The sequence below is a fragment of the Mytilinidion resinicola genome, assembly GCF_010093595.1.
Source record: "Mytilinidion resinicola strain CBS 304.34 unplaced genomic scaffold BDZ99scaffold_23, whole genome shotgun sequence".
NCBI classification, from domain to species: Eukaryota; Fungi; Ascomycota; class Dothideomycetes; order Mytilinidiales; family Mytilinidiaceae; genus Mytilinidion; species Mytilinidion resinicola.
The window spans coordinates 454314-478069 of NW_022985459.1; the positions used below are offsets into that span (position 1 = coordinate 454314).

The 23756-nt window shown below is 51.5% G+C and overlaps 9 protein-coding genes across 9 annotated transcripts; 5 read left to right on the plus strand and 4 right to left on the minus strand.

Annotated features, from left to right (window-relative positions):
• Positions 1–2361: 2361 nt before the first annotated feature.
• BDZ99DRAFT_575507 (uncharacterized protein) lies at positions 2362–2697 on the plus strand (the record flags this gene model as incomplete). The annotated part of the gene is made up of 1 exon (XM_033728478.1): positions 2362–2697. One exon carries the CDS (start codon positions 2362–2364, stop codon positions 2695–2697), a length of 336 nt encoding a protein of 111 aa, XP_033571237.1.
• A 386-nt stretch (positions 2698–3083) lies between these two features.
• BDZ99DRAFT_575508 (TPR-like protein) lies at positions 3084–5438 on the minus strand. Its single transcript, XM_033728479.1, has 2 exons — positions 5194–5438; positions 3084–5141 (listed from the first exon to the last, which is right to left on the minus strand). The coding sequence occupies exons 1-2, from the start codon at positions 5368–5370 to the stop codon at positions 3228–3230; spliced, it is 2091 nt and encodes a 696-aa protein (XP_033571238.1). The 5' UTR covers positions 5371–5438; the 3' UTR covers positions 3084–3227.
• A 1130-nt stretch (positions 5439–6568) lies between these two features.
• BDZ99DRAFT_452160 (uncharacterized protein) lies at positions 6569–7761 on the minus strand (the record flags this gene model as incomplete). Its single annotated transcript, XM_033718255.1, has 2 exons — positions 7109–7761; positions 6569–7047 (listed from the first exon to the last, which is right to left on the minus strand). The coding sequence occupies exons 1-2, from the start codon at positions 7404–7406 to the stop codon at positions 6569–6571; spliced, it is 777 nt and encodes a 258-aa protein (XP_033571239.1). The 5' UTR covers positions 7407–7761.
• A 223-nt stretch (positions 7762–7984) lies between these two features.
• Positions 7985–11783, plus strand: BDZ99DRAFT_154180 (TPR-like protein). The gene is made up of 3 exons (XM_033712815.1): positions 7985–8278; positions 8331–8632; positions 8691–11783. The coding sequence occupies exons 1-3, from the start codon at positions 8147–8149 to the stop codon at positions 11590–11592; spliced, it is 3336 nt and encodes a 1111-aa protein (XP_033571240.1). The 5' UTR covers positions 7985–8146; the 3' UTR covers positions 11593–11783.
• A 545-nt stretch (positions 11784–12328) lies between these two features.
• On the minus strand, positions 12329–17483 carry BDZ99DRAFT_511680 (uncharacterized protein; the record flags this gene model as incomplete). The annotated part of the gene is made up of 4 exons (XM_033724569.1): positions 12329–13892; positions 13946–14115; positions 14184–17225; positions 17373–17483. 4 exons carry the CDS (start codon positions 17481–17483, stop codon positions 12329–12331), a joined length of 4887 nt encoding a protein of 1628 aa, XP_033571241.1.
• Positions 17484–19389: 1906 nt separating this feature from the next.
• Positions 19390–19984, plus strand: BDZ99DRAFT_481428 (uncharacterized protein; the record flags this gene model as incomplete). The annotated part of the gene is made up of 2 exons (XM_033722420.1): positions 19390–19823; positions 19876–19984. 2 exons carry the CDS (start codon positions 19390–19392, stop codon positions 19982–19984), a joined length of 543 nt encoding a protein of 180 aa, XP_033571242.1.
• A 329-nt stretch (positions 19985–20313) lies between these two features.
• On the plus strand, positions 20314–20733 carry BDZ99DRAFT_545518 (uncharacterized protein; the record flags this gene model as incomplete). The annotated part of the gene is made up of 1 exon (XM_033726849.1): positions 20314–20733. A coding segment is annotated over one exon (420 nt), but the record flags the coding sequence as incomplete, so codon positions are not given.
• Positions 20734–21600: 867 nt separating this feature from the next.
• On the plus strand, positions 21601–22170 carry BDZ99DRAFT_575512 (uncharacterized protein; the record flags this gene model as incomplete). The annotated part of the gene is made up of 2 exons (XM_033728480.1): positions 21601–22090; positions 22143–22170. Exons 1-2 carry the CDS (start codon positions 21708–21710, stop codon positions 22168–22170), a joined length of 411 nt encoding a protein of 136 aa, XP_033571244.1. The 5' UTR covers positions 21601–21707.
• Positions 22171–22518: 348 nt separating this feature from the next.
• On the minus strand, positions 22519–22818 carry BDZ99DRAFT_525876 (uncharacterized protein; the record flags this gene model as incomplete). The annotated part of the gene is made up of 1 exon (XM_033726075.1): positions 22519–22818. The coding sequence occupies one exon, from the start codon at positions 22816–22818 to the stop codon at positions 22519–22521; it is 300 nt and encodes a 99-aa protein (XP_033571245.1).
• Between the last annotated feature and the right edge of the window lie 938 nt (positions 22819–23756).

Genomic DNA, 23756 nt, shown 5'->3' on the forward strand with positions numbered 1-23756 from the left:
AGAGACACCAGGCAGAATTTCAAAGTCACAAGAGAGAGAAGCTTCTTCTTTGAAGACCCAGACAAGCTGAGTAGATCAATGAAAAAGAGGTGAACAAAATGTTCGCGTCAGCCCGAGGCAGTGCAATACGAGCGACAGTGTCCCCTGACATAGGCAAGCCCAGCGGCCAGGGGACGGTTTCCAAAGACTAGGGTAATCGAGATGTCCCCGTAGGGACCTTCCAGCGATTAAACTGAAAAGAACCTGTGAAGAATGTTAGTAACGAGAGCAAGAGAGGAAGGAAGGGGGAGGAAGGAAGGGAGAGGAAAAAAGGGAGGGAACTTACAGATACTACTCTTGATCTAAGCCAAAAGGCACTGTGGTGAACTGTCAGTGACGAGGTGGAAAGTATGGGAGGGGGAGAGGAAACTTACAAGGAGCTGAGGTTCAGGAACTGGCAGCGGACGGACAAGTTAATATAGGTGACGGAGGACCTCGCTTAGCTGGCTTACTCATCAGCGCTAGTGAATTTAATCGACTCTTCTTAGGCAGTGTAATCATACCAGTGCACTCGGGGGCCTGTTGCCTGGAATGCAGGACCGCCGTAGCCACCATCCCGCGGGAAGAGAGATTCGGTGCCCCCCAGCGCTACGGAGAGCGTCAAAGGTCTATACACAGTATTCTAGAGCAACATCGCCGTTTTCCAAGCGCTGTATTGTTCTAATTGACGTTCTGGAAGAAGTATCTGTACTGGAGGTCTTTGCGAAGGCCGTTGGCAGAGAGCGATTGACGGCTGGCCGCAATTCACCTCCGACAGTGAGTACCTATAGTCCTAGGAGCTTTACCATGGCTAGATGGCTCAATGTAGGACGCTACGAATCCGCCTTAAATTCTCCGTGTGGACTATGGCGGTGTGAAACGAGTTGTAGCATGTTTTGTGTCTTGTACGCCGTCACGCGCCTAAGGCAGCCCTCCACTCCCGCGACGGCATTACAACAGTCCACGGTCCTTTCATTGTCTCTAATGAGCATCACGGTATGAGAAAAATCTAATACTGTTACTCTTTCCTCTCTTATTCCTCTTCACCGTACTCCCAGCGCCTGCCTGCATTCACGCACCAGCATAGTCGAAGATGCCCCTGACCCGCCACGCACCACCCGCGACCTAAAAAAATATTTACCTGGGCCTTAGATGAGAACAAAGGCCCAGAGTCCAGTAGTCCCGATCTACTATCAGAAGATGAGCGACTATAATCAACAATCTTTTAGAACTCCTAAGCGTGACGGAACCCCCGGTCTCAATCTAGCTCACGTCATCCACTCACCCGGCGATGCATTTTACTCTATTAGTCCGTATCTACAAATAGCCAGCACGACCTTGTTCTTTCGCAAAGCATCCAAATAGAAATGTCTTCTCAACCGCAGTCTCAACCACAGGCCTTCCCTCGCTCCCTTGATCCGCGAGCGCCCGGTGCGGAACCCACCGACCTACCTCTCAGACATGGATCTTCAGACTGGAGAAGTATCAGGCCGAAGGACAAAGAATCTTTTTGTCGATAGTTTCCTTCTCGGCAAACACAATCAGATCGGCATGGCATCTATGGTTGATTTGTTGCGGTATCTAGGTCACTCGATCTCTGGAGCCAAAGAGGTATGGCGGAGCAAGATCATAACAGGTCAAGCAGTCGGAGCAGCTGTAGGCCTTACTCCTCCTCCTCGTTATGCTTTTAACTGCTTGGTACCGCGAAGCGCTTTCACCAATGAGCTAGACGGTTGGTACGGCCATTGAACGGCTGTTATGTACACCTTGAGGGTGCTTTTAAGCTACGTATTATGCGAAACCCCTCAGCCTTATCAAACTCTGCTAGCCACACCCCAGAGCGTTATGGTCATGGTGTACGGAGCTCGAGAACAGGGAGTGACTGTCCATTGAATAGACTTGACTTGGCGGCTGTCACGTGATATCCAACCTCCAAATCTTCAAATCCCGTCATCCGCTCCTACCATCCTTCCAAGCTCTTCCTCCCACACCTCCATCTCTTCCCCAAACACCAATCCGAAATCCCGAACCCAAAGCCTTTCCACCACCCGGTCGTTACAACCGCGCATTACCAAGCTGGCAGCTAACCTCCGCGTCGTCACAGCCTCCCATCCCCTCTCCTTACCCTCGCCCTCCCCCCCAAACCCCCACCGCCCTCACATCTATCCCTCCCACTCCAAACACGCACCACAGCCCCCCTCAACACCCCCACCATGTCTCAACACCACCCCCCTCCCCGCGAGGCGTCTCCCGCACGCACCCCACATCCCCGCCCCCTTCGCAGCCCCCTTCCTCAACATCCTCATCGAAATCTGCATCGTCACCCCCTCCGCCACCCGCACCATGGCCGGCCTGCTCGCCCTCGGCACCGCCCCCTTCCGCGTCTCCAACTCCCCGCCCGCCTCCGTCGCGCACCAGACCATCCACGGCTTCCTCGCGCGCTTCGCACTGCGCGTGTGCTTCGTGACCCAGGGGCCGCTGACCTGGGAGATCATGGAGCCCGTCTCCGGGCCTACGCTGATGGCCGAGTTTGTGGCAGCCAGGGGGGAGGGGGTGCATCATGTTGCGTTTGATTGTGCGGGGATGATGGCGGTGGAGGAGCGGGTGGCGGAGTTTGAGCAGAGGGGGTGCGCGTGTGTGATGAGTGGGGATTGGAAGGGGGAGAGAGGGGGTGTGTAAATTTCGGGTTTTTGATGTGGAGGGCAGTGCGGCGACGGGTTTTGAGACGTATGAGTTTTCGGGGGATGTGGAGGTTTGCCCGCCCGAGGTGGGGGGGTGGGAGGGTGAGTGCCGCTGTGTGTTGAGGACGGGCGGTTGGGGGGTTTAGGGAGGTTTAGGGATGGGTTGCTAAAGGTGATGGGCGAGTTAGGCGGCTTGAAAACGACCTGATTGGCGCCCCTTCGTCATGATCAATCGCTACCAGTGCTCCAAATCTGGATATGAGATTCATGTATCAATGGTACGTCTCTGGACTTTCTCAGCTGAAGCAGGGCGTTCACGTCGTGATCTTCAAAATGTAATAAGATCACGGTGGATTGAAAGACTACTGAATGATTGCGGGTATCCGAAAAAACGCCCCGGCACGAAAATCGCAGATAAGGACTAGAAAAGGGCTGACAAGCGAGTGTTGTGATCGTCTTCTTGCATGAAGTTTGCGGCTAAAAGAAAAAAGAAATCACCTCTAAGATCTCAGTCAAGTTCACTGCCGCCTAATCAACGCCAAACAAATCTGGGCTCTTCTCGTTGAAAGAGCCGCTAGATTGCTCTCCGGCCTTTGTCTCCCCATTCTTCTCATTAGACTCCCCATCCCCCAGCTTCAAGATCGCCTCATACTCAGCGATAATACTCGCGGTGCGATAATGACCTGTTCCAAGCGCGTTGACATGGCTTTCTTTAGACCTGAGGAAGACCTTCGCTGCCTCGCCGTACCACTTCAAGTCGCGGAGGATGTACGCTTGCTGCTTGATCGTCGCCACCAAAGCCTGATGGGTATCTTGCTTGTACATCTTCTTTCGTTCCTCCAACACAAAGGTATTGAGGGTGAGCGCTTCCTCATTCTTACCTTGCAGGTTGAGGGTCGTCGCAAGACGATAGAGGCTGAGCAAATTCCACGCATGGGCGGCACCGAGCGTGGACGTGAGAAGTTTGGAGACATCCCGCTGCATCTTTTCGGATTCGGCGTACTTTTCATGCGCATGGAAGACACGCCCAAGATCGGACTTTGCCACCAAGGTCTCTGGGTGCTCAGCTCCCAGGGTGCGGACTTTGGCCTCCACGACTCGCAGTTGCAGATCTTCGGCGGTCTGGTAGTTGCCGCGTGCAATGTGGTTGACGGCGAGGTTGCGGAGGCAGTTCAGCGTACGGGAATGGCTAGTGCCGACGGTCTCTCTGGAGTCCTTGAGTGCGCGTTCGAAAACCTCATGCGCCTCCTCATATTTGGACTGCTGGTACAGAGACTCGCCCAAGCTGGTCAGTAATGCCGGCAGAGCATGGCGCTCATCGCTGTTCAAGTCAACGCTGTCCACAGCCTCGCGCAGCGTCCTCTCAGCCTCTGCAAGCTTCCCATCAGTTATGTTCCTTTGTGCGTTCAGGACATGTCCGTATCGAGACTGTGTCCAGAGAGTCGAGCTACGGTGCGGTGGAAACAGTCTGGCATTGATGTCAGCGGCTTCGGAGATGGCACGCCCTGCCAGCTCAAGTAGACCGACTTCGGTACACTCCGAAGTGAACTCGTTGAGGACGCTCACTCGCGTGAGAAGATAGTCCCGATCTTCGCCTTTGTCACATGTGATGTAGAGCATTTCCGGAACGGGAAGATCGAGGATGACGGCGTGGACATGTGGAATCAAGGCCGGAAAGTTGCCTAAGAGGCTCGCCCTGTTAGTGTGGAAGACTTGGTGGAGTACTTCTACGGCCCGTCGGTGCCAGTACTTCGTCTCGGAGTGAGCCTCGATCCAGTTCTTGACCGCCTGCTGGACAAACTTGTTCATGGTATACTTGTCGCCGCCAGCATCTTCCGTAATGAAGCTGTATTCAAGGAGCATATCGAGACTGTCATCGGAGCTTTTCGGTCCGTTGGTAGTGATAGCCGTATTGTTTCGATGTCCAGATCGCAAATACCGGAAAGGGTTGGCACTCCTCCTTGGCTTCGGCGTCTGGACCTGAGGAGGCTGTGGTACGGGCTCTTTCGCTAGGAAACTCTTGAGCAGAATATCCGGAATAGCTTTGTTGTTGAAAATACTCATAAAGCAAAGAAGACGGATGGCTGCGGGATTAAGGCGCTCTACCTCGATGAACGAGATTTGGATAAGAGAAACGAGGGCTTTGGTGATTTTTCTCTGGCTATCTTGCTGGTCAGACTCGAGGTCGATCATGGTTTCCTCATTACGGAGGTTTCTGAGAAACACGGAGAGGACCGGATCAGGCTTAGCTGGTCGGCCAGGCTGGGTCTGTGCAAGTTGCGCTGTTGGCAGAGGCAGATGCTCAAGTATGGCAACGAGTTCGTTCGCTTCGTCTACTGGGAAATCAAGCTGAAGTCTCTTCTTCAACCAGCGAATCTCTTCAGCTTGAGAGAGCTGGGACGTGTCATCGTCTGCCGGGTCCCTTTGAGGGCGGAAACGGAGCTTCGGGAGTGTCAGCCAAGCTCTGTCAACTCTACAAGGAAAATGCTCATACCCTGTCTCTAAAATCTCGTATCAAGGTCGAGATGGCACGATTGGAAGCCTGATCCTTTTCACGGCGTCGTGAAGCCAGCTCGTCCGGACCCATCATGACCCCCCGCATCACAGGCGCCTTAACCTCATGTTGAGACGAGGAAGAAGATGGAGAACCGAAACAAAGGCGACTGAACATTTTCACGAAGAAAATAAGAGAATACCGTTTGATGAGGAGGCTGAAGTTGAGAGATGGACAGAAGAAGATGGGGTTGATAGCTACGTCGCGGGGCTGATGTACAGGGTGTGGCAGCTCGTATTCTGGCCAGGAGCCCCGCTTCTGTCTGCCTGGTGCCCTCTAAGCCCAGCCCGCTCGAGATGCACTAGGTACTGAGGGTTCCATGGTTTACTTTCAGCTATTTGCCTACTTTCAATAGCGGGCGAGGCATTTTTGGAGGGCGGCATCGCAGCAAGTCAAGCGTAGCAGGCTTCAACGCGACGGCAATACCGCGTTATGCGCCATGGACGCATCTCAATAGCTTTGCCGAATCCCACCAAGACGGACTCTGGAGACACTGTGACATCTGTCGGTATGGCAACGTGTTTAGTCGTTGCTTTGGGGGATGGTAGGTTTGCGAACCGCCGAAGTCTGCTCTGCCACCGCCACCGTGCGCAAGGACTCGTATCGCAGTATCCGCGAGGCATTTTCCTGGTGGATGGCTTAATGACAGCCAATTGAACGCGCAGGGAATCGGTTTTTGGCGAGCATTAGTATCTAAACAGTATGGTGAAAATGCTTCTGTCCATTTCCAGGCGCTGCTCAAACGCAACCCAGAAAGAGGCGTCCACCGTTTCCCTATGAGGTTGCAACTCATGCAATCGTAATAGATGCAGAAATACTGTCAGGTAGATACAGGGGACGATCTACAAGATGAGACTGTATCGGAGGAGAGCAGTCTATCTTGTCCTCCTAGGGTAGCTTCAGAGATGCCCATGGGGTAGAACACGTGCTAGCATTCAGAGACCAGAAGCCAAAGGCTCCCATGAACCGATGAGGTCATGCTCTGCAGTCTTCTTGTGCTATCATTTCGCCTCCCGATTCACAGTTTCCTTCGCCTGGATAAAATGAAGCTTCCCATGGGAAAGCACAAGTATGTCACGTGACTATTCCTACGTGATCTCGAGACATTAGGCGGGTCCTCCCATCGAATCTCGTTCAAGTTAGCTGTCATCTGGAGCTAAATGTCGTCTTGGGTAAATGAAGATGCTATTTTCGCAATTGGGAAATGAAGAATGTAGAATCAGGAGAATGCGACGAGTCAGGGGATAGGGGATGGGAGAATGTCATACAATTGTGGTATCTAAACTCTTCGATACTAGAAGGGCACCATCTCGTATTACTCACTGCCATCTGTAAGAGGTCGCCGAACCGATGTATTCCGGTCCTCTTCCACCTCATCTGTATCATTGGCGCGCAGAGGATCCTTGAACAAGATCCACCCGCTCCCCAGATCCGCCAACGGATTCCCCTCCCCTTCCGTACAGACCCCAACCTCCTTATCGAACCCAATCCAGATGTAAAAGCCGTACCCGGCGGCCAACGAGATCAGGCTCACGCAAACATCCTGCTTTTGTGCCTGCTCAATCCCCCATTGCACCAGCTCTTTCCCATATCCACGCCCCTGGTATTTGGGATGCACGCCCAAGACATCTAGGAAGTATGTATTGGCGCGTTCGCCCCGCCAGTGGTGCTGAAAGAACGGGAAGGAGTCGTAGAGGGGACTGGCGAGTTTGGGGTGTGGGTTCGCGGCGCGGTTGGGACTGATGAAGAGGGAGAGGCTATTATAGAGGGCCATCGCAGGTTTTATGCCTTTGCCTATGATCAGTCTGCTAGCCTAGGTGCTATTGGGGGTTGCTGAAGAGCGTGTTAGACGGACGAGGATCCCACCATGCCATCGCCGGCTGCACGCTGCCTCGGAGCTCCCATTCCGCCACGCCAGCCACGACCTCCTGCTCCTTCCCGTCAATGTATTCTGTCGTAGTTGCCACATACCAAACGCGTGTATAGTCCCACCAATTCTCACGGGTACGTCGTAGCCAAAATTGTGCGAAGTCAGTTGGAAACTTGGCCCGGAGGGGGTGCATCAGATCGCCCCATAGCTCGTCTTCCAGGGCGACTGCGCATACTGCTGCTATGGCTGGGAGGTCCGCGTATCGAGCAGGACGAATCGTCATTTCTGGGTGCGAGAGAGGAGGGAGGAGGTAAGGACGGTGCGGGCTGTCATAGTTGCTTGTGTTGTTAAATGCTACTGCATCGTGCTGTCACTGAACTTAAGAAGGCAAAAAGGCAAAAATAGCGAGGAGCTCGATTAGTTGATGACTGAGATGGAGTTCCGCTAACGTCAGCTGCGAGGTTACTTCACCGTCGGGTTGGTGTGACGTTCTGTAAAGACGGACGCTCCGTCCATACAGGAAATCGTCGCGCGATGGGTGGGCAGGCGCGTGCGAGAGCGAGGTGCTTTTCTACGCAGCAGATCCATTTGTGTTCCTAGGTGATCTTGCTTGTGGTTTGTGGGAGGGTAGATAGATGATGGAGTTGCTGACAAGAAGCCTGACAAGATCCAACATTTTCCAGACGCGATGTGCCCCATCACGAGATATTCCTACAACGACATCAACAACCACCATCGACGGGCTCAATCCATATAAAAGAGTGTTAGACCAGGCGTCCGGCCAGCCTTTAGCAGTACCTCAATTTTGGGAAGCCGCTAATTCCACGTACGACCTAAGCACCATCCGTCTACGATAGGATGAAGATGCATCAGCCTTGCAGGCACCTCGGCGTGAGCGCGCTGCCTGCTGGGGATCGAAGCGCTTCGCATCCATCCTCTCTTCTCTCCTCATCCTCTCCCTTTTAACGTCCATCGCATCGTTTTCATCCATTCCGTTTCGGTTCCATTCGTTTCAGATCTCAAATGGCGGATCCGCTTTCTATCACCGCCAGCGTTCTCGCGGTTGTAGGCGCAGCTGGCAAGGTTCTGGCAGGCCTGCATTACATCGCGGAACAACGAGAAGGCCCCCAGATTTTCAAGGACCTCTACTCTCGAGTATGGAAACAACCCGTTCTAGCTACGCTACGATACTAACCGCGTTACTAAGGTCCGCAATATTGAGAGGATTCTCACCACCATTCAAGAGCCCCTCAGAACCCTCCAGGACGAACCGGCCACCAGAACTGCCCTTGTTGGTTTGCAGCACAACATAGACCAGGTCGAGGGCGCCCTGAAAGACATAGATACCTTGATCTCTGAAGTCCGGAGTGGCGATGGAACGGGTGAGCCAAGCATATCTACCTGGAAATGGATGATGAAGCAAAGCAAGTTCAAGACGAAAGAGAAGGCTCTCCTAGACGCGGAAAGGAATCTCCAAACCTCCTTGTCGTCAGCTATCTTCTCGCAGATGTGAGTGATGACCACCGCGTAGGGCTGCAGTCAGTTCCTGCTAACAAGAAGGCCTTAGGATCTGTGAGACACCCACGCAGCTCAGCGTACAAAACGTCCGATCTCCTGCCTGGACGGTACCCTATCGAAAAGACCCCGATTTCGTCGATCGCCCCCATATCCTATCAAGTGTAGAACATCTCCTTCTCGAGCCAGCTTCGAGGGCAGCTTTGGTCGGCCTCGGAGGCGCTGGAAAATCACAATTGGCTATTGCATACGCATACCGTGTAAGAGAGAGATCACCACACACTTCCGTATTCTGGGTTTATGCCGGAAATGCGGAGAGATTCGAGGGCGACTATCGGGAGATCGCCGAAAAGCTGAATATCAGTGGGCGCCACCGACCAGGTGCAGATATCAAGAAACTCGTATTCGATGCATTGGGCAACGAAACCTGTGGCGAGTGGCTTATGATCGTTGACAATGCGGATGACCCTACACTCTTCAAGAAAACAAACTCCGTGTCCGAGTCTCTAGCCGACTCCATCCCTCAGAGTAGGAGTGGACGCGTGTTGGTTACATCTCGGAACAAATCAGCCGCAACCTCAATCGTGGGAAGACACCAAGATATCATCAAAGTTGAAGAGATGAGTCAAGATGAGGCGATGTCCTTCTTGAGGACAAAGCTAGCCATAACATTTAACGATGCTGACGCTTACGAGCTTCTGGAAGCCCTTGGCAATATGCCGCTAGCACTCTCCCACGCCGCAGGCTACATCAACGAACACACCCCTCACGTGACTATTCTGGAATATACACGGATATTCAAGGGAAGCAACAGTGACAATTTAGGTCTGCTCGAAGGCGAGCGTAATGACGATCGAAGGGACAGACATTCGTCTAACGCAATTGCCACAACATTACAAATCTCTTTCCGTCACGTTGAGAAGGCGTCTCCATTGGCTGCAGATATAATGCGTTTGATGTGTTACTTCGATCGTCAATACATACCCACCGAACTGATCCTCAATCCATTCATATCTTCCAAAGATATTTATAACGTTGATGGCGCCGCTGACCAGGCACCGGACGACGACACTGAAAGCTCTTCACAGTTCAGCCCGAGCGAAATTTCAAAATCCAGGCGTACTCTACATCAAAGATGGCAAAGCCTTAGTACCAAGATCAAAAAACGACGCCAAAAGCCTCCCATTGCGGTTGCCGGACCGCGTGCTGCGGATACACCAAGCCAAATGTCAGGCTCTATTCCCCGACGGATCTTCCAGAACACCGAAGTGTACGATGGGCTCTCGAGTTTGGCCAGCTATTCTCTCATTTCTCCCACTCCGGACGGACTAGCCTACAGCATGCACCGCCTCGCCCAACTAGCAGGAAGGAAATGGTCAATGTCTCTTTCGGCAAATACGCTCTGGCCTCTGAAGACCGGTATCTCTATCTTCGAATCGTTTTCACGCGCTTGGTTCAAAAATGATTACCCAAAGATGCGATCCGTTCTTCCTCATACCCAAGCGCTTTTGCGAGATAGCACTGCAGTGCTAGGTCACGCCCCAGTCCATGGCGCGGTTTCCAATCGACAATATTGGACGGTTCGTGCCGAAGTTCTACAAATTCTTGCAGAGTATCACCGTGATTGCCATCAAATCAGAATTGCGCAGTCCGAAATCCGTGAATCCATTGAAATATACAATGCCATATACGGTCCCCACCACCCAAACGCTCTCCACCACCCAAACGCTCTCCGGGCTCAGCTTACCCTGGGAACCATTACTGAAGAACATTCCGATGCCGCAATGAAAATCTACCATGAGATTATAGAAACACTCCATAGATACAAAATTGATGACAAAAGGCTGGAATCCTACGTTTACAGCTCGGTGGGAGATTTTTTTTGGAATAAAAAAGAATATGAAGAAGCCAAGCAAAATTATCAGAAGGCGAACGACATAGAAAAGGAGTCTGGTGCCCAATCTTTCATCATTGAATCTAATATTGTATCCTGTGATGAAGCGCTGGGTAACCTCGCCGAAGCGGAACGTCGTCTTAAAAACCTTCTCGCAGAGCTAGAAGTCGCCTTTCCTGGGCGGATTTTTGACTTGTTAAATAGCAAAGCCTCACTGGCGAGCATTCTAGAAAGGCAAGGAAAATATGACCTCGCCGAGCAGCTGGGTCGCCCAACGCTTGAAAGTCTAGAAGTCATTGTGGGGCATGACCACCCCAAAACCTTGTTCTTAGAATCCAGGCTTGGAATCTGCCTCCTCAAGCTACGCCGGTACGAAGAAGCATATGCGTTTACTCAACGTTGTCTTTCAGCGAAGGAGGTCTTGTATGGGACTGCTGCTGAAAATACCTTGAACACAGTTCGGTGGCAAGGAAGGATCTCGGAAGGGCTGCAGAATCTCGCAGATGCCGAACAACAGTATTCTCGGGCAGCCGAGGGCTTCGAGAGCTTGTTCGGCGCAGAGCACGAAGACACTGTCTGGGCTCGCGAAGCCCTTGAACTCGTTCGGCTGAAATCAAAGGCACAAGAATCGTTGGCGGCAGAGAACTACACAGAAGCAGAGTCACTGTATGTCCGCGTAGCTGAAGGCGAGGAGGTCCAGTGGGACGAGGATGACCCTGTGACACTTGAGACTCTCAAAGACCTGGAAGCCATACGAGAGAAGATCAAGGACCAGGAAGGCCTATCACGTCAGCCCGAAAGACTGGAAATTGAAGCGTCTATGCACGACACCGAAGCGACTCCTAAAACCGACTCCGACTGCGATCATCCTGGCCTGACTGCTGTCGAAACAATGCAAACCCAGTCAAATTTCTCAAATGTGCCTCCGCAGAGCATACCCGGCCCGCCTCGTGAACCTTCTCCTCCACCGCAAGGCTCCGCTAGTTCACCAACATCTTCACCCGACACACCCCAACATCCCTTCAACCTCAGTTCTCTTGGTCCGGCTCTTGAGGCGTAAATATCACGGCGGGCGGATACTTTCCAGTAGCTAAATCACTCAATTGGGAGAACGGGAAGGTTAGATTTTTTTTGAGATTTGTTTATAGTCACCTATCCCGTGACCGATTACGGCAATACGAATAACGACTGTCCCACCTTATCGACATCTTTACGGTTCTAAATCGTCTTTTTTTTCACCGTTTTATTCAGTGTCTGTCTCGATTCATGCTGTCCGTCAGTTACTCAACAAGAGAACAATCACGTGACTGCGCCTGCTCTCCCGAAGCTATTACCTATGATTATCACACTAGGTTGCACGCTTCAATAGCCATCTAACAAGGTATACCAATGTGTGCCAAACTCATTGTTCCTTTTGACCATTCCTCCTATCTCAGGCTTTCATGATCCGCCCCGGCATCGCGTGTCTTACCACAAAAGTCCCACCTTACCACAAAGATCCCACCTGCAACAGCCCTCATTGCGCGCTCTTTTACCATGCTGATGCGTTTTTTTTCAGCATTCTATCATGCGATGCTCGTATATACACTGCCGCTTATTCTTATAGCTTATTATCCTCGTCCGCATCACGTGCCCTAGTCCTGAGAGTTCAGTTTTAATTCCCTTTACTTTTTGCGCACCCGTCCCGCACACAACACTCTCTCCTATCATTCACATCCCTTCATCAAATATCATACGCGTCCATTATTCCCCTATATACACACATTCCCCCGCCCCCTCTCCCGCCCATTACCGCCTCACCTCCTCCAAACCCTCCACCCCCTCCCCTTCTTCCCAGCCCTAAGCTCCTGCTTCCCCTCATCCTGCTCCTCCTTCCCCACAATCCGCAAGAACACCTGATCCAGTGTCGTCGGCGAGATGGAGTAGTACTCGAACCCCAGCTCCTCCTTGTTCGCTTCCAGGAGCGCGAAGAGCGACGCTATTCCCGGCGGAGGTCCATTTCCGGATCTGGCATCTTCATCGACTTCGTCAACGCTCTCGGCGATCTCGGAATCAGTCTCCTTCTCGCCTTCGTCTCGTAGAGTCGAAGGAGGTGGGTGTGTGTACGCGGCTTGCACAACCCGAAACCGCAACTGCCCATGCCCGCCCCACTCCTCCCTGCCCACCCTCTTTTGCCTCCCCTCCTCCACATCCTCGTCCTCCACCACCGCCCCCCTCACATTCTCCCGTATCCACCGTCTCACCTTATCCATCTCCTCCCTCGTCGTCCCCGGCGCACTCCCCAAACACAAATGCACCCCCCACTCGCCCCCCCACCTGCCCCTCAACGCCCCCGCACTCCCCACCGCCAGCATCCTCCCCTTCATAATCCCGACCCGTGTCGCCAACCGATCCGCCTCCTCCATACTATGCGTCGTAATCAGCAGCGCCCTGCCCGGCGCCGCAACCCCCAGCAGCGTCTTCCACATGACCCTCTTCGCGGCCGCGTCCATGCCCGAACTCGGCTCGTCGAGCAACAGCACGGACGGGTTCCCCATGAGCGCGATAGCGAGGGAGAGTTTGCGCTTATTCCCGCCTGACAACGCGCTCGCGATCCGGGCCGCGAACGGCGTCAGCCCCACCGCCGCCATCACAGCCTCCACATTGCGCGCGACGTCCCCGACGCCCCTCACGCGGGCGTAGAAGCGCAGATGCTCGGCCGTCGTCATGGCGTCCATGGCGTCGAACTGCGGACACACGCCCAGCTTCGCCCTCGCGGCCGCTCTATGCGATATGATCGATGTGTCCTCGATGAGGACGTCGCCGCCGCCGTGGTGCGCGGGGCGGAGGTCGCCGCGGATGAGGGAGATAGTCGTGCTCTTGCCCGCGCCGTTGGGGCCGAGCAGGGCGAAGACGGCGCCGTGGGGGATGGAGAAGGAAAGGTCGGCGACGGCGGGGACGCCGGCGAAGGATTTGGAGAGGTGCAGGACGCGCAGGCCGGCGGGGGTGGAGCGCTCGGTGGCGGTGGTTTCGAAGGCGACGTCTGGCGGGAGGGGGTGGGTTTCTTCGGGGTGGGGGAGGCGGTGGCGGGAGAGGAGGGTGAGGAGGGCGGGTTTGTAGCCCGAGTCGTACCAGATGAGGAAGGTTAGGAGGACGAGGGATTGGAGGATGAGGTAGAGGATTGGGCCGCCGTAGACGGTTATCGCGCCGGGGTAGGAGGCGACTTCTTGGCCGCGGCAGAGGAGGGAGAACTCGTTGAGGGCGAGGAGCATGCTGCGGAGGAGGTTGCCGGCGGGGGTGATGGTGGCGAGGATGAAGTGGGAGAGGGTGAGTTCGTGGTTGATTCGGTTTGCAGGGGAGTAGGTAAGGATGCACATGTACCTAGAGCACGGATTAGTTACTATCTGGTTAATTGGCGAAGTCATGGGGCTCACATTATGAAATAGATAAGGTAGAAGACCGCTTGACCTCCAGCAGCGAAAGCGAACGCGGCCAATTGAGAAGTGACGAAGAGCGAAACCACGTATGCGATCAAAATCGAGGCGAGTCCGTAAAGAAAGAAGACCACAAAGAGGTAGCCTGGTGCATACCACGCACTAGATGCCTAGTAGCTGTCAGTACGTAGTCTACGGTGAGAGTAGGTTGGAGAGGAGAGAGCCCGGTGATACGTACTCCTACGAATATCCCAGTTACAATCGCGCTGATAAACAGCACGAACATAAAGTCAAAGGCCAAATACGCCATCCAAAGAGGAGCAGCTCGGATGCCATTGCTATAATGCAGCGCCCTCACTTTCCTTAGCCGCTCCACGGTAGGATACAACGCAAAGAATCCCGGGTAAGCCGCCATCGCTAAGCCGAAATACAAAATCAGCTGGAGCGTCTGTCCAGCACCCGGAGCAAAAGGAACCGCAAAACTTTGATACGCCGTATTGATTGAGATTTGGGTGAGGACACTCGAGAGTGCGTTCTGCGCTACCATAGCATCGACGATGTCGCTATTTCCTAGGTAAGCAATGAGAGGATTCTCGCCAACAGCATCAGAAAGGAAAAAGCCGCCGGGCGTGACGTTGTGGTAATGAGTCGCGATGAAGTCTTGGAAGTCTTCAACGGTGTCGAGCAGGTGGAAAGCGGACGCATTCTGGCCTGACCTCTTGACTATTTCATCAATTGGGACCAGAGACGGAGGTCCGAGTGGGATGAAAGCCGTGCCGTGCTTGGTGTTTAGAGAGAAGACCCTGGGGGTTGTGGACTGTGCGCCCGGCTCGCAGCCTACGGCAGAGAAATTACTAATGAACAATGTCACAAGTCCAGCAGTAATTATTGGAATGAGAACCGCGACGACGTAAGGGAGGTAGTTGCGACGAAGAATAGCGATCCTCTTCATGAACAAGATCCAAGTCTGCTGGGGCATAGTAGTTCCCTTTCCGGTCGACATCTGAGGTCCCTTTTCATCTTGTGACGACCCGTCCAGGATAGGTACTCCATCTAGGTCCTTACGCGACGGATCAGATCGAAGTATGGTAGGCGTATCGGGTTCGTCTTCTCTGACCTCTTCGGCCAGATTGAGGAATACATTTTCGAGCGTAGGCCCACTGATGTCGTAGCCTTGAATTCCCTGTCTTTCAAAAGTATTCACGAGTCGAGATGTCTCGGCAGAGTCTTTCGGTAGGAACGTAGTCTGGTCATAGGACGTTTGTATCGGAATGTCCTCAAACTCTTCAGTAGCGGTGTACTCGAGATTTGCTGGTAGAGTTACTCGGTACCCGCCGCCATGGTGATGCTTCAACTCGACCGCTGAACCTTCCGCTTTCAGATGGCCCTTCGAAAGCACGACGATGTGATCAGACAAAATGTCAGCTTCGTCGAGGAAATGCGTCGTGAGAAGAAGTGTCCGGAGGCCTCGTTCCGCGAGTAAAATGTCCCAAATCTTCCTCCGAGACAAAGGATCGAGTCCGGAGGAGACCTCATCAACGCAACACACTCTACTCCCACCCGTAAACATCATAGCAAGCTGCAATTTCCTTTTTTGTCCTCCGGAAAGCGTTTCCGACTTTGCCTTGAGCTTATGACCGAGATCGCATGCCTTGACAAGGTCCTCGACCTGAAATTTCCCATCGGCCGCGTCCATAGATTTCAACCGGTTGAAAATCTTGACGTGTTCAAAGACAGTAAGCTCGTCCCAGAGCACATTCTTCTGCGGACAAAGGCCGAGTCCTCCGGTCCCGTCCAGCTCGATAGAGCCGCTGGTGATGCTGTTGAGGCCGGAGATCGCATCAAGCGTCGTAGATTTCCCGCTTCCGTTTGCACCCAAGAGCACCATGATCTGACCTCGGCGAGCGGACCAACTTACGTCGTTGACGGCATACACCGTGTTCTTCGTCTTGATTCCAATTCTCGACAGTACCAGGCGTCGGAACCAACTCGGTTGGAAATGCTTAGAAAAATTAGTTAGTTCGATAGCATTTTGATTATCTGGCGAGGAAATGGCCATCTTGCGATCCTTGGATGCGGTCCCATACAGCCATCTCTCGACAAATGCGCCTAGCACGGGGTATAGCATGATCTGGATGATAAGGAAGACCCAGAGGGCGATCCCGGGAAGGTGCCAAGGGCTGTTCGGAGCGCCTTTGACGAGATTCGTAGCGCGAGAAACCTTTTCGAAATGGGCCATGTAGATGATGAAGAATGTGTAGTTCATCGGCGGGAATAGTAGACTCATGACCGCAACTGCGCCAGTGCTGTAGGGTCCGGCGACTTGCGCGATGATGGCGAGGACTATTGACGCGATCGTAATAGTAATCCCGGATAATTGAGCTTTGTGAAAGAAGCTAGCGCCAAATATCGAGAAGCTAGAGAGGGAAAGGCCAGCCAAGATATGGTAGAAGATGGGTATTGCGACCGATGTTGTTGGAAATGCCAACCGTTGCATTATAATAGACATTATGATCCAACCTGGAAGATAGATGATATCGAAAGCGAGATGGTTGGAAAGCAGGCGCGCTGCCTGCGTATGCCAACCCTTCGAAGCTGGAGTCATAGCTTCGATCAATTGAGAGATACCAAGCTCTCGCTCAGACGCCATCTGTCCTGTAAGTTGGTATGTAACTCCGCAGATGCCAATGAAAAATGCCACAGCAAGGATATCGATCAGCGCCGCCATATACAAGTGCCGTACTTCCACATCGCGCTCATGGGCAGTCAGTAATGTGAATGGGTATTCGTCGATCGCTTGAGGCAATTCTGTCTGGTTCAAGGACGCAATTGCGGTGTCGATAGCGTGCTGAAAAGGCAGGATATAGAGCTCAGCGTCGTTATCATGACGATTGACAAATATCCGTTCCCCAAGATTGCCGTCTGCTCTGAGTGTGTAATTCCACATTCCATCTCCGCCTTCGGTAGGCGATGCATGGAAGCTTGCGGCGCCATAGCAGGTGCTGACTCCACGCAAAGAGCTTGGGCAGATCGTGAAGAGCTCTTCGTCTGTTTCGGCGACTCGTACTTTCTTTCCAGCCCTTGTTACAAGCGATGACACGGAGCTGATCACATCTTCAATTTGCCCGCCAGTGTGACCATTGTTGATGAAAACTACAGTGTCCCTGCCTCCTTGAGCAGCGGCCAGCGCATTGTCCAGACTCCGTATTGGGACCGGGGTCCCAATGCCGAAGTCTGAAGGGGGTACGAAGAAATTCTTAGCGTAGGAAATGAAGAACATCTGTGTCGATCACGAGTCAGCATATGCCTATCCAATTCATTGTTCATCTCCCGGACTAATTCACATGAATGGCTCGGCTTGATTTGAGAATGCGGGGATTGAGCCACAGCCCCACGGGGTAGACTGCATGAAAATGTCGGCACTTACAAACAGTATGGGCAAGAAAAACGCTCGGAGAGTAGTCGCGAACCAGTGTCGGACGAATACTATGAGGAGGTTCTTGTACGTGAGGGTCCATGTCTGGCGGAGGAATGCCATCGCGGTGTCGCGTGTCTCGGCCTGCTGCCCGCGCCCGAGCCTCCCGGAGATATCGACGAGGCTTCCGAGGACGTAGAAGCTGGAGAGAAGAGGAGGAGCCCCTGGATTGAGATGCGAAGGGCAGCTCCAGGTTCCGAAGGAGTTCGTTTCTTTCAAGTCACCAGCGAAAACCCCACCACCGCTTCGACAGCTAACAGCACCCCAAGCAATGCCAAACGATAGTATCGAAAGAGTGCAATCTTTTGAGCGTGTGAAAGTACACCTCTATGGCCAAGCTGGAACTTTATTTTGAGCTGTGGTGGGGCTGGGCATAGGTGTGAACCTTGGAAGTGTGTTCAAATTGGCTGGGCGGGGACACATTAAAAAAGAACTCCTCCCTATATCCGTCGCCCCAGGCTTCTGGTAGCCAATAAAGGAATAGATAATGGATTGACGCTAGCAGAAGAGTACGTAGGCCGAGCATGTATGGTTTACATGAGGAAGAGAGGAATCAAGAACGAATGCGATTGCTAAGGAGAGGATGGGAAACGCGGGCTGCAGCAGTTTGAGGCCGCCGCCGCCGAAACGGCGGCAAGCAGGACGCCAATCGATGACGGCTAGGATTCATGCATCAACCTCCCTCGGGACCCTGGTGCCGAGCGTACACCGTGGCCGGGCGTGCCACCCACGCGGGGCACAAAAAAGGCGGCACACCAGACCACCAAAATCAGCCGAATCCTAAAAAGTCCGGCCAATCCATCGATATTCTCAGCCGACACAACTAAATACATTTAGACTATTTTTAGATGGAAACACTCACTTGCTTCGAAATTGTCATTCTGCCTAATTTCAGGGTTTCAGATTGACCTGAAGGCAGTTAAATGAGTTGCGGAAGAAGCCGACCTGTTTTAGTGTGCCACCTTTTCTGTGCCCCGTGTGCCACCACACCACGCCACAACGCCATTGCCGCCGCTTCGAGAGGCGTTAAAGCTGTCCGCGGCGACGTGACAGTTGGGCCCGAGATTGGCGAAAAGGGCGGCGTGCCGTGCACCCACAAGTTCCCAAGCCGGCCCGATACCCACTTACCTCAACTACAACACCATCTCCTCCATCATCGACTTCATCAGATCTATCAGACTAACAAGCTGACTGATGAGCGCCCTCCAGCTCCTCATGACTCGAAGTTGATGCATGTAGCCATGCGCCATCGATCACATCCAGTCGATTCCTTTCTTAGGTAGCCGCGGCAGCAGCAGTGCTGTCCATTGGGCTCAATGTCCTCGCTTACATTCCATCAAGGCGAGAGAATAATCTTCATACCTAGTTCTGGAAGCTTGCAGTACTTGTTCCGGCTGTCCAGACTTCAAGGGCGGGACATCAAAATGAGGTTACTTCAACTTGATCCTTGGTTCGCGTCTACGAATATCTCGTCCTTCGGGTTCAACCAATAGGAACTCACGTTCTTTCGCCATTCATTACTGCTGTGGCATGCTTGAGTCGAGATTGACCCAGTCAGATATAGTCACATCGTGTTTAGCTTATGAGTTGGAGGTCTCGAGTATGTCCGTCCAGGAAGCCGGGCGCACGAGTCACCAATGCGGATGAGCCGTGAATACCGCAATGTCATTTAAAGCAAGACTTTAGAACTTGAAGGCTCAGCATCTTAGTCATGGGATAAGTAAATGACTGTGTCAGTATATGATATCGGGTGATAATAGTTCTTATTCCACGTCGCGAAAAAGCCACATAGAAGCAACACCGTAGTATAAATCATTTCTTTACGTCTTCAACCAGCAGACCAAATTTGAAGTCTTCTGCCACACCGCTTCTATAACTATAACTTCCTCTTGTGCAGTAGCTTCGCAACTCCACAAATCAGCAATATCACCTACCCCTTGAACAATCCGACCTCTTAGGCTTATTCGCCATGCGCTACCTCAGCCTACTCGCAATAAGCTCTCTTTTTGCCTCCCAGGCTCAATCCGGCTGGCCCAAAGGCTGTTACGCATCAGGGCAGCCGTGGTATGCCGAAGATCAAGCCCAAGCATTCCTGCCAACCGTTTGCGACTACCTCGTCAAATTAGGCGGCACTCCCAATTTCAAAAACAAGGACACACGAACGGCACGCCGAACCTTCATAGAGACGAACGTTCACGATGACGGGCAACGCATCCACGATGACAACGACATGAGAGTGTACCAGTTCAAAGTTGAGCTAGTAAAGGGGCAAGGCCAGGCTCTCAGAAAAGACGATTGTGTCGCTGTGATGGGACAGATATTCACGGCATTCACTCTCACCACTGAGCATGATATTGTATCTGGCTGGGGTGAACACAACGAAAGCGGAAGCTTCAGGTATTCGTACGTCACCCTGGTATTGCGAATCTAGTCCCTTAGCTAATATTGATCTCAGCGTGGACCCGGACATGATGCAGAAGGAGAAGTCGGATACTTGGTGCAATATGACCTGGAACAAAGACGGGTCTATGGTGGTCAAACCGCTCTTGCCGCTGAGTCTTTAATCTGCCCGATAGTCCCGCCTCCCCGGAGTCAGCTTTGCATTTTTTCCTTTGTTAGCTTCGATGCCTCATTTTTTCGATTTCTCTGGGTTTATAGCGGCCTGCCTTTATGCTGGATTTAGTTGTAGATACTGTGTTTTGGACTCTTCTCAATTCTAGATTTCTTTTAGCATTCCCAGTGATTTCCTCGATATTCACTGCATTTAATCGTGCTCTTGAGAGAATCCGAAGAATGACAACGTATGCGGAGTCACAGAAGGAGCCACACGCAAAAAAATAACAACGAACAACCTTCGGTTTATAACATATCTGTTATTTATATCTTGTTCAAAGTCCCGGTTCCCCTAAGCCTTCACTCTTCATCACACTTCTACCCTAGTCAAGAACCTCTACTCAATACCATTACTTCTTTCTCATTCCACGTCCAACAACTCATCATGATGCACTACCTCAGTCTCCTCTTCTGCGCGTCCGTTTTTGCTTCCCTCGTACTAGCCAACGGCTATTTCGAGGATGGAGGAGAGCCAGCATTCGCAGTAGAAGAAGCCAATGCCAGCGTCGCAAGCGTATGCAAATACCTCCGAACATATCGTGGGGACACATGGTTCTACAACGCCACCTTAGAAAACCGCACCGCCTGCCGTACCTACTCCAGTTTCGACGAACCCACCCAGAAGACGCTGGACAATTTGGATAAAACGTGGTACTACGAAATCCATCTCATCAGCAACCCTAAGAACGGCCAGAAATAGGGACAAGACGAGTGCGTCACGGTTTAGCCAAATCGGTTAATGCGGTCTGTGAGTGGGGCGCGGATTTTTCGTATACGAATTGGCGATATTTGTAAGCTCCTTTACTCCGAGAGGTCTATAGGCTTTCTGGGCTAATACTTGGGGCAGGGCGGACCCGAATAAGATACCCTGTCAGCAAAAGTGGGCCGATCACAGTCCAGCAGTCGATAATCTCATGAACTGATTTGGATATGGGTGTTCGGTGAGGAAACCTCGTAGTGTAACTGGGGTTGAGACATTCTTCATGCTCATCTTCCTTTCGATTTCCTTTTCAAGCTTGGTAATTTGCGTTGCTTTCCCAAGCTTTCTCCAACAAGTTCTTTGAGAAAATTCTATTCTTGTAGCTTTCTGGCGTTCTTGATTAATGCCAGTAGTTACTCATTTTAGATGCCTGGTTTCGGCTCGATCTTATTTCTATGTTTTTATTAGCATGCTCGGTAATCTCCACGATAATTGCTGTGTTTGATCGTGCTCTTGGGCTGCTTACTCTTATCATCCATAGTCATATTGTGCTTGCCTCGCAAAGCATAGGTCCGGACTTCGGGGGTATGCTTTTCGATATGAGTCTATCACATAAGTCATCGAAGTGGAAGAGCCATGAGCCATAAATACCGCAAGAATACTTTGAGGTATACGGAGTCTGCGCGCCCCTGAATCATCACAAACATACTCCTCGTTTCAGAATAATAGAATGACTGTTCTACATGGCGAAGAATGGCGACGGTCGTTCTGCAAACTAGAATAGTCAACCCGGCAAAGAGAAGTATGAATCACCTTTCTTGAGTCAAATGAGTTTTCGCAGGAATATATAAATCTTTCGCATCCGCTGCACAACATTTTACAATCCATACCCCGTTTACAAATTACAACCTCGAAAGGCCAAATAATCCACCAACTTTTGCGAATCCGTTTATCATCCATTACATCCTACCACTATGAGCTACCTCAGGCCTCTCTTCCTAGCTTCATCCTTTGTGCCGCTCGCTCTAGTGGCTGCATCCTCCCCCCAGTGCTTTGCGAAGGGCCAGGGACAATTCGCCAAAGACGAAGCCACCGCAGCCCTGAACAACGTCTGCGATGAACTCCTCTACGGGGGTTTGGCGCCCAAGCCATCTGTCGATCTCCAGAAGACACAATCAACATGCCGCACCTTCCCAGACTACCCAGGCAAGGCATACCAGTTCACGATCGAGCCCCTCATGGCAGCGGAACACAAGAAACTCACACACGATGATTGTGCCACGTTATTGTCGGATATTTTGGATGAGTGCGCACGTGGAGGCTGGGATCGTACCGACCATGGCGAGTTCGAGTTAAGGTACGCGCCAGTGTTCGAAGACTTCTACCTCTGTAGCTAACGATGATTTCAGGGCCGACCCACAAGGAACGCAGTGTTGAACGCAGGGACGATCAGGAATGGCAGTGGCCGGGAAGAGGCGACGTGGTCTTATCTTTCTCTTCGAGTCTCCGAAACTTGCGAGGGACCTTGTATCTTCATGTGCTTATTCTTAAGGAATCTTCCACAGTGTTGGGTCTTTCTGGCTTCCTGGCTTTCTACTTCTTGACTCTTGGTAGTCGTAGACATCATGTTTCGAGCTGTATAGAAGTCATCACGGGCTCGTGCACGCTACGGGCTCGTGCACGCTTTGATCACGCATCACCACCAACTTCAAAGCCTCACAACTCAATCAAATATGAATGGATTTCTACCAAATTGAAATACAAGAGCCTTTTGGTGTTTCACTTTCATTCTATAACCACCACGGAGTCGTCGTGCCATTTGGGGGGGTTGCGCATTCGCTGAGGCCGGCCAGAGGTCGCCTTCACAACCCCATCCTCCCCCTCGCACTCCTGCTCAGCAGAAGGCTCCTCAGGAATAGTGAATACAACCGTCTTAGCCTTCTGCTTCTGCTGCATCAATTTGCTCTTCTCTTTGAGCTGCTTGTTGAACTCACGTGCATAATGAGCCTCATCTGCAGCGCGCTTCTTCTCGCCCTCAGCATCTAGCTGATGCTTTTTCTTAGTAGCTTTGCTAGCCTTCGTCATTTCCTTAATTCTTTGCTTGTCATCCTTTGCTAGCTTCCTGCGCACCTTATCCTCTGCCTTGCGAGCAATATCAGCTTCCTTAGCATCCTTCTTCTCTTAGTAGAGCTTATGTGCCTGCTGCACCTTATTAGGTAAATAGATAATAGCTCTACCACTATTATTAGAGGCTAGAATCTAAAAGAAATTCTTCTACTTCTTCCTCTTCCTCTATTCTATCTTAAACGCTTCCTGGTAGCCTTAAATATAGCTTTAAAAAAGTAAATTAGTTGCTATAAGCTTATAAATATCCTAGGTAAAAGCCCTTACTTATCTATTAGTCTTAGATTAAACTATATCTTCTACCACCTCTTTTAGCCGGGTTTCTATCTTTTTCTAATTACTAGCTGTAAGAATTAAGTTTATAAAGTTGCTAAAAAATAGGTTTTTTTTATTTTTTTTCTTTTTAATATTAAATTAGTCTAATACTATATTAGGATCCTAGGGGTGTATACTAGTCCTTTTCCACCTACTAGCTATATTCTTTAGTATTATAGCCTTCTCCTATACTATCTAAAACATCCTAAAAAAGTTCCTTTTTATAAAGTATAAAAATTCTTTAGAATTTAAAATAAACCGGTTTAATTTAGTTAAGTAGTAAATAGCTAGAGGAGAAAAAAGAAAAATATCTAGAGGCTAAAGCCGGTAAGTTAAATAAGAAGAATAGATAGCTAGGAGAATCTTATTCTTATAATAGTACTTAATAAACTTTATATTTATATAAAAACTGTGCCTATTAATTATCACGGTCTTGGGCGGCAGAATTGCCCTAGCTAGCTCGGGCAGGTAGGTAGAAGTAATAACTGAATTCACTACGTGTTCTATAATGCACGGCAGGCAGGCGGGTTGAATAACAAGACGTAGCTTAAGGAGCTATAAGGAGGCAGGGCGGCGGTCGGCAG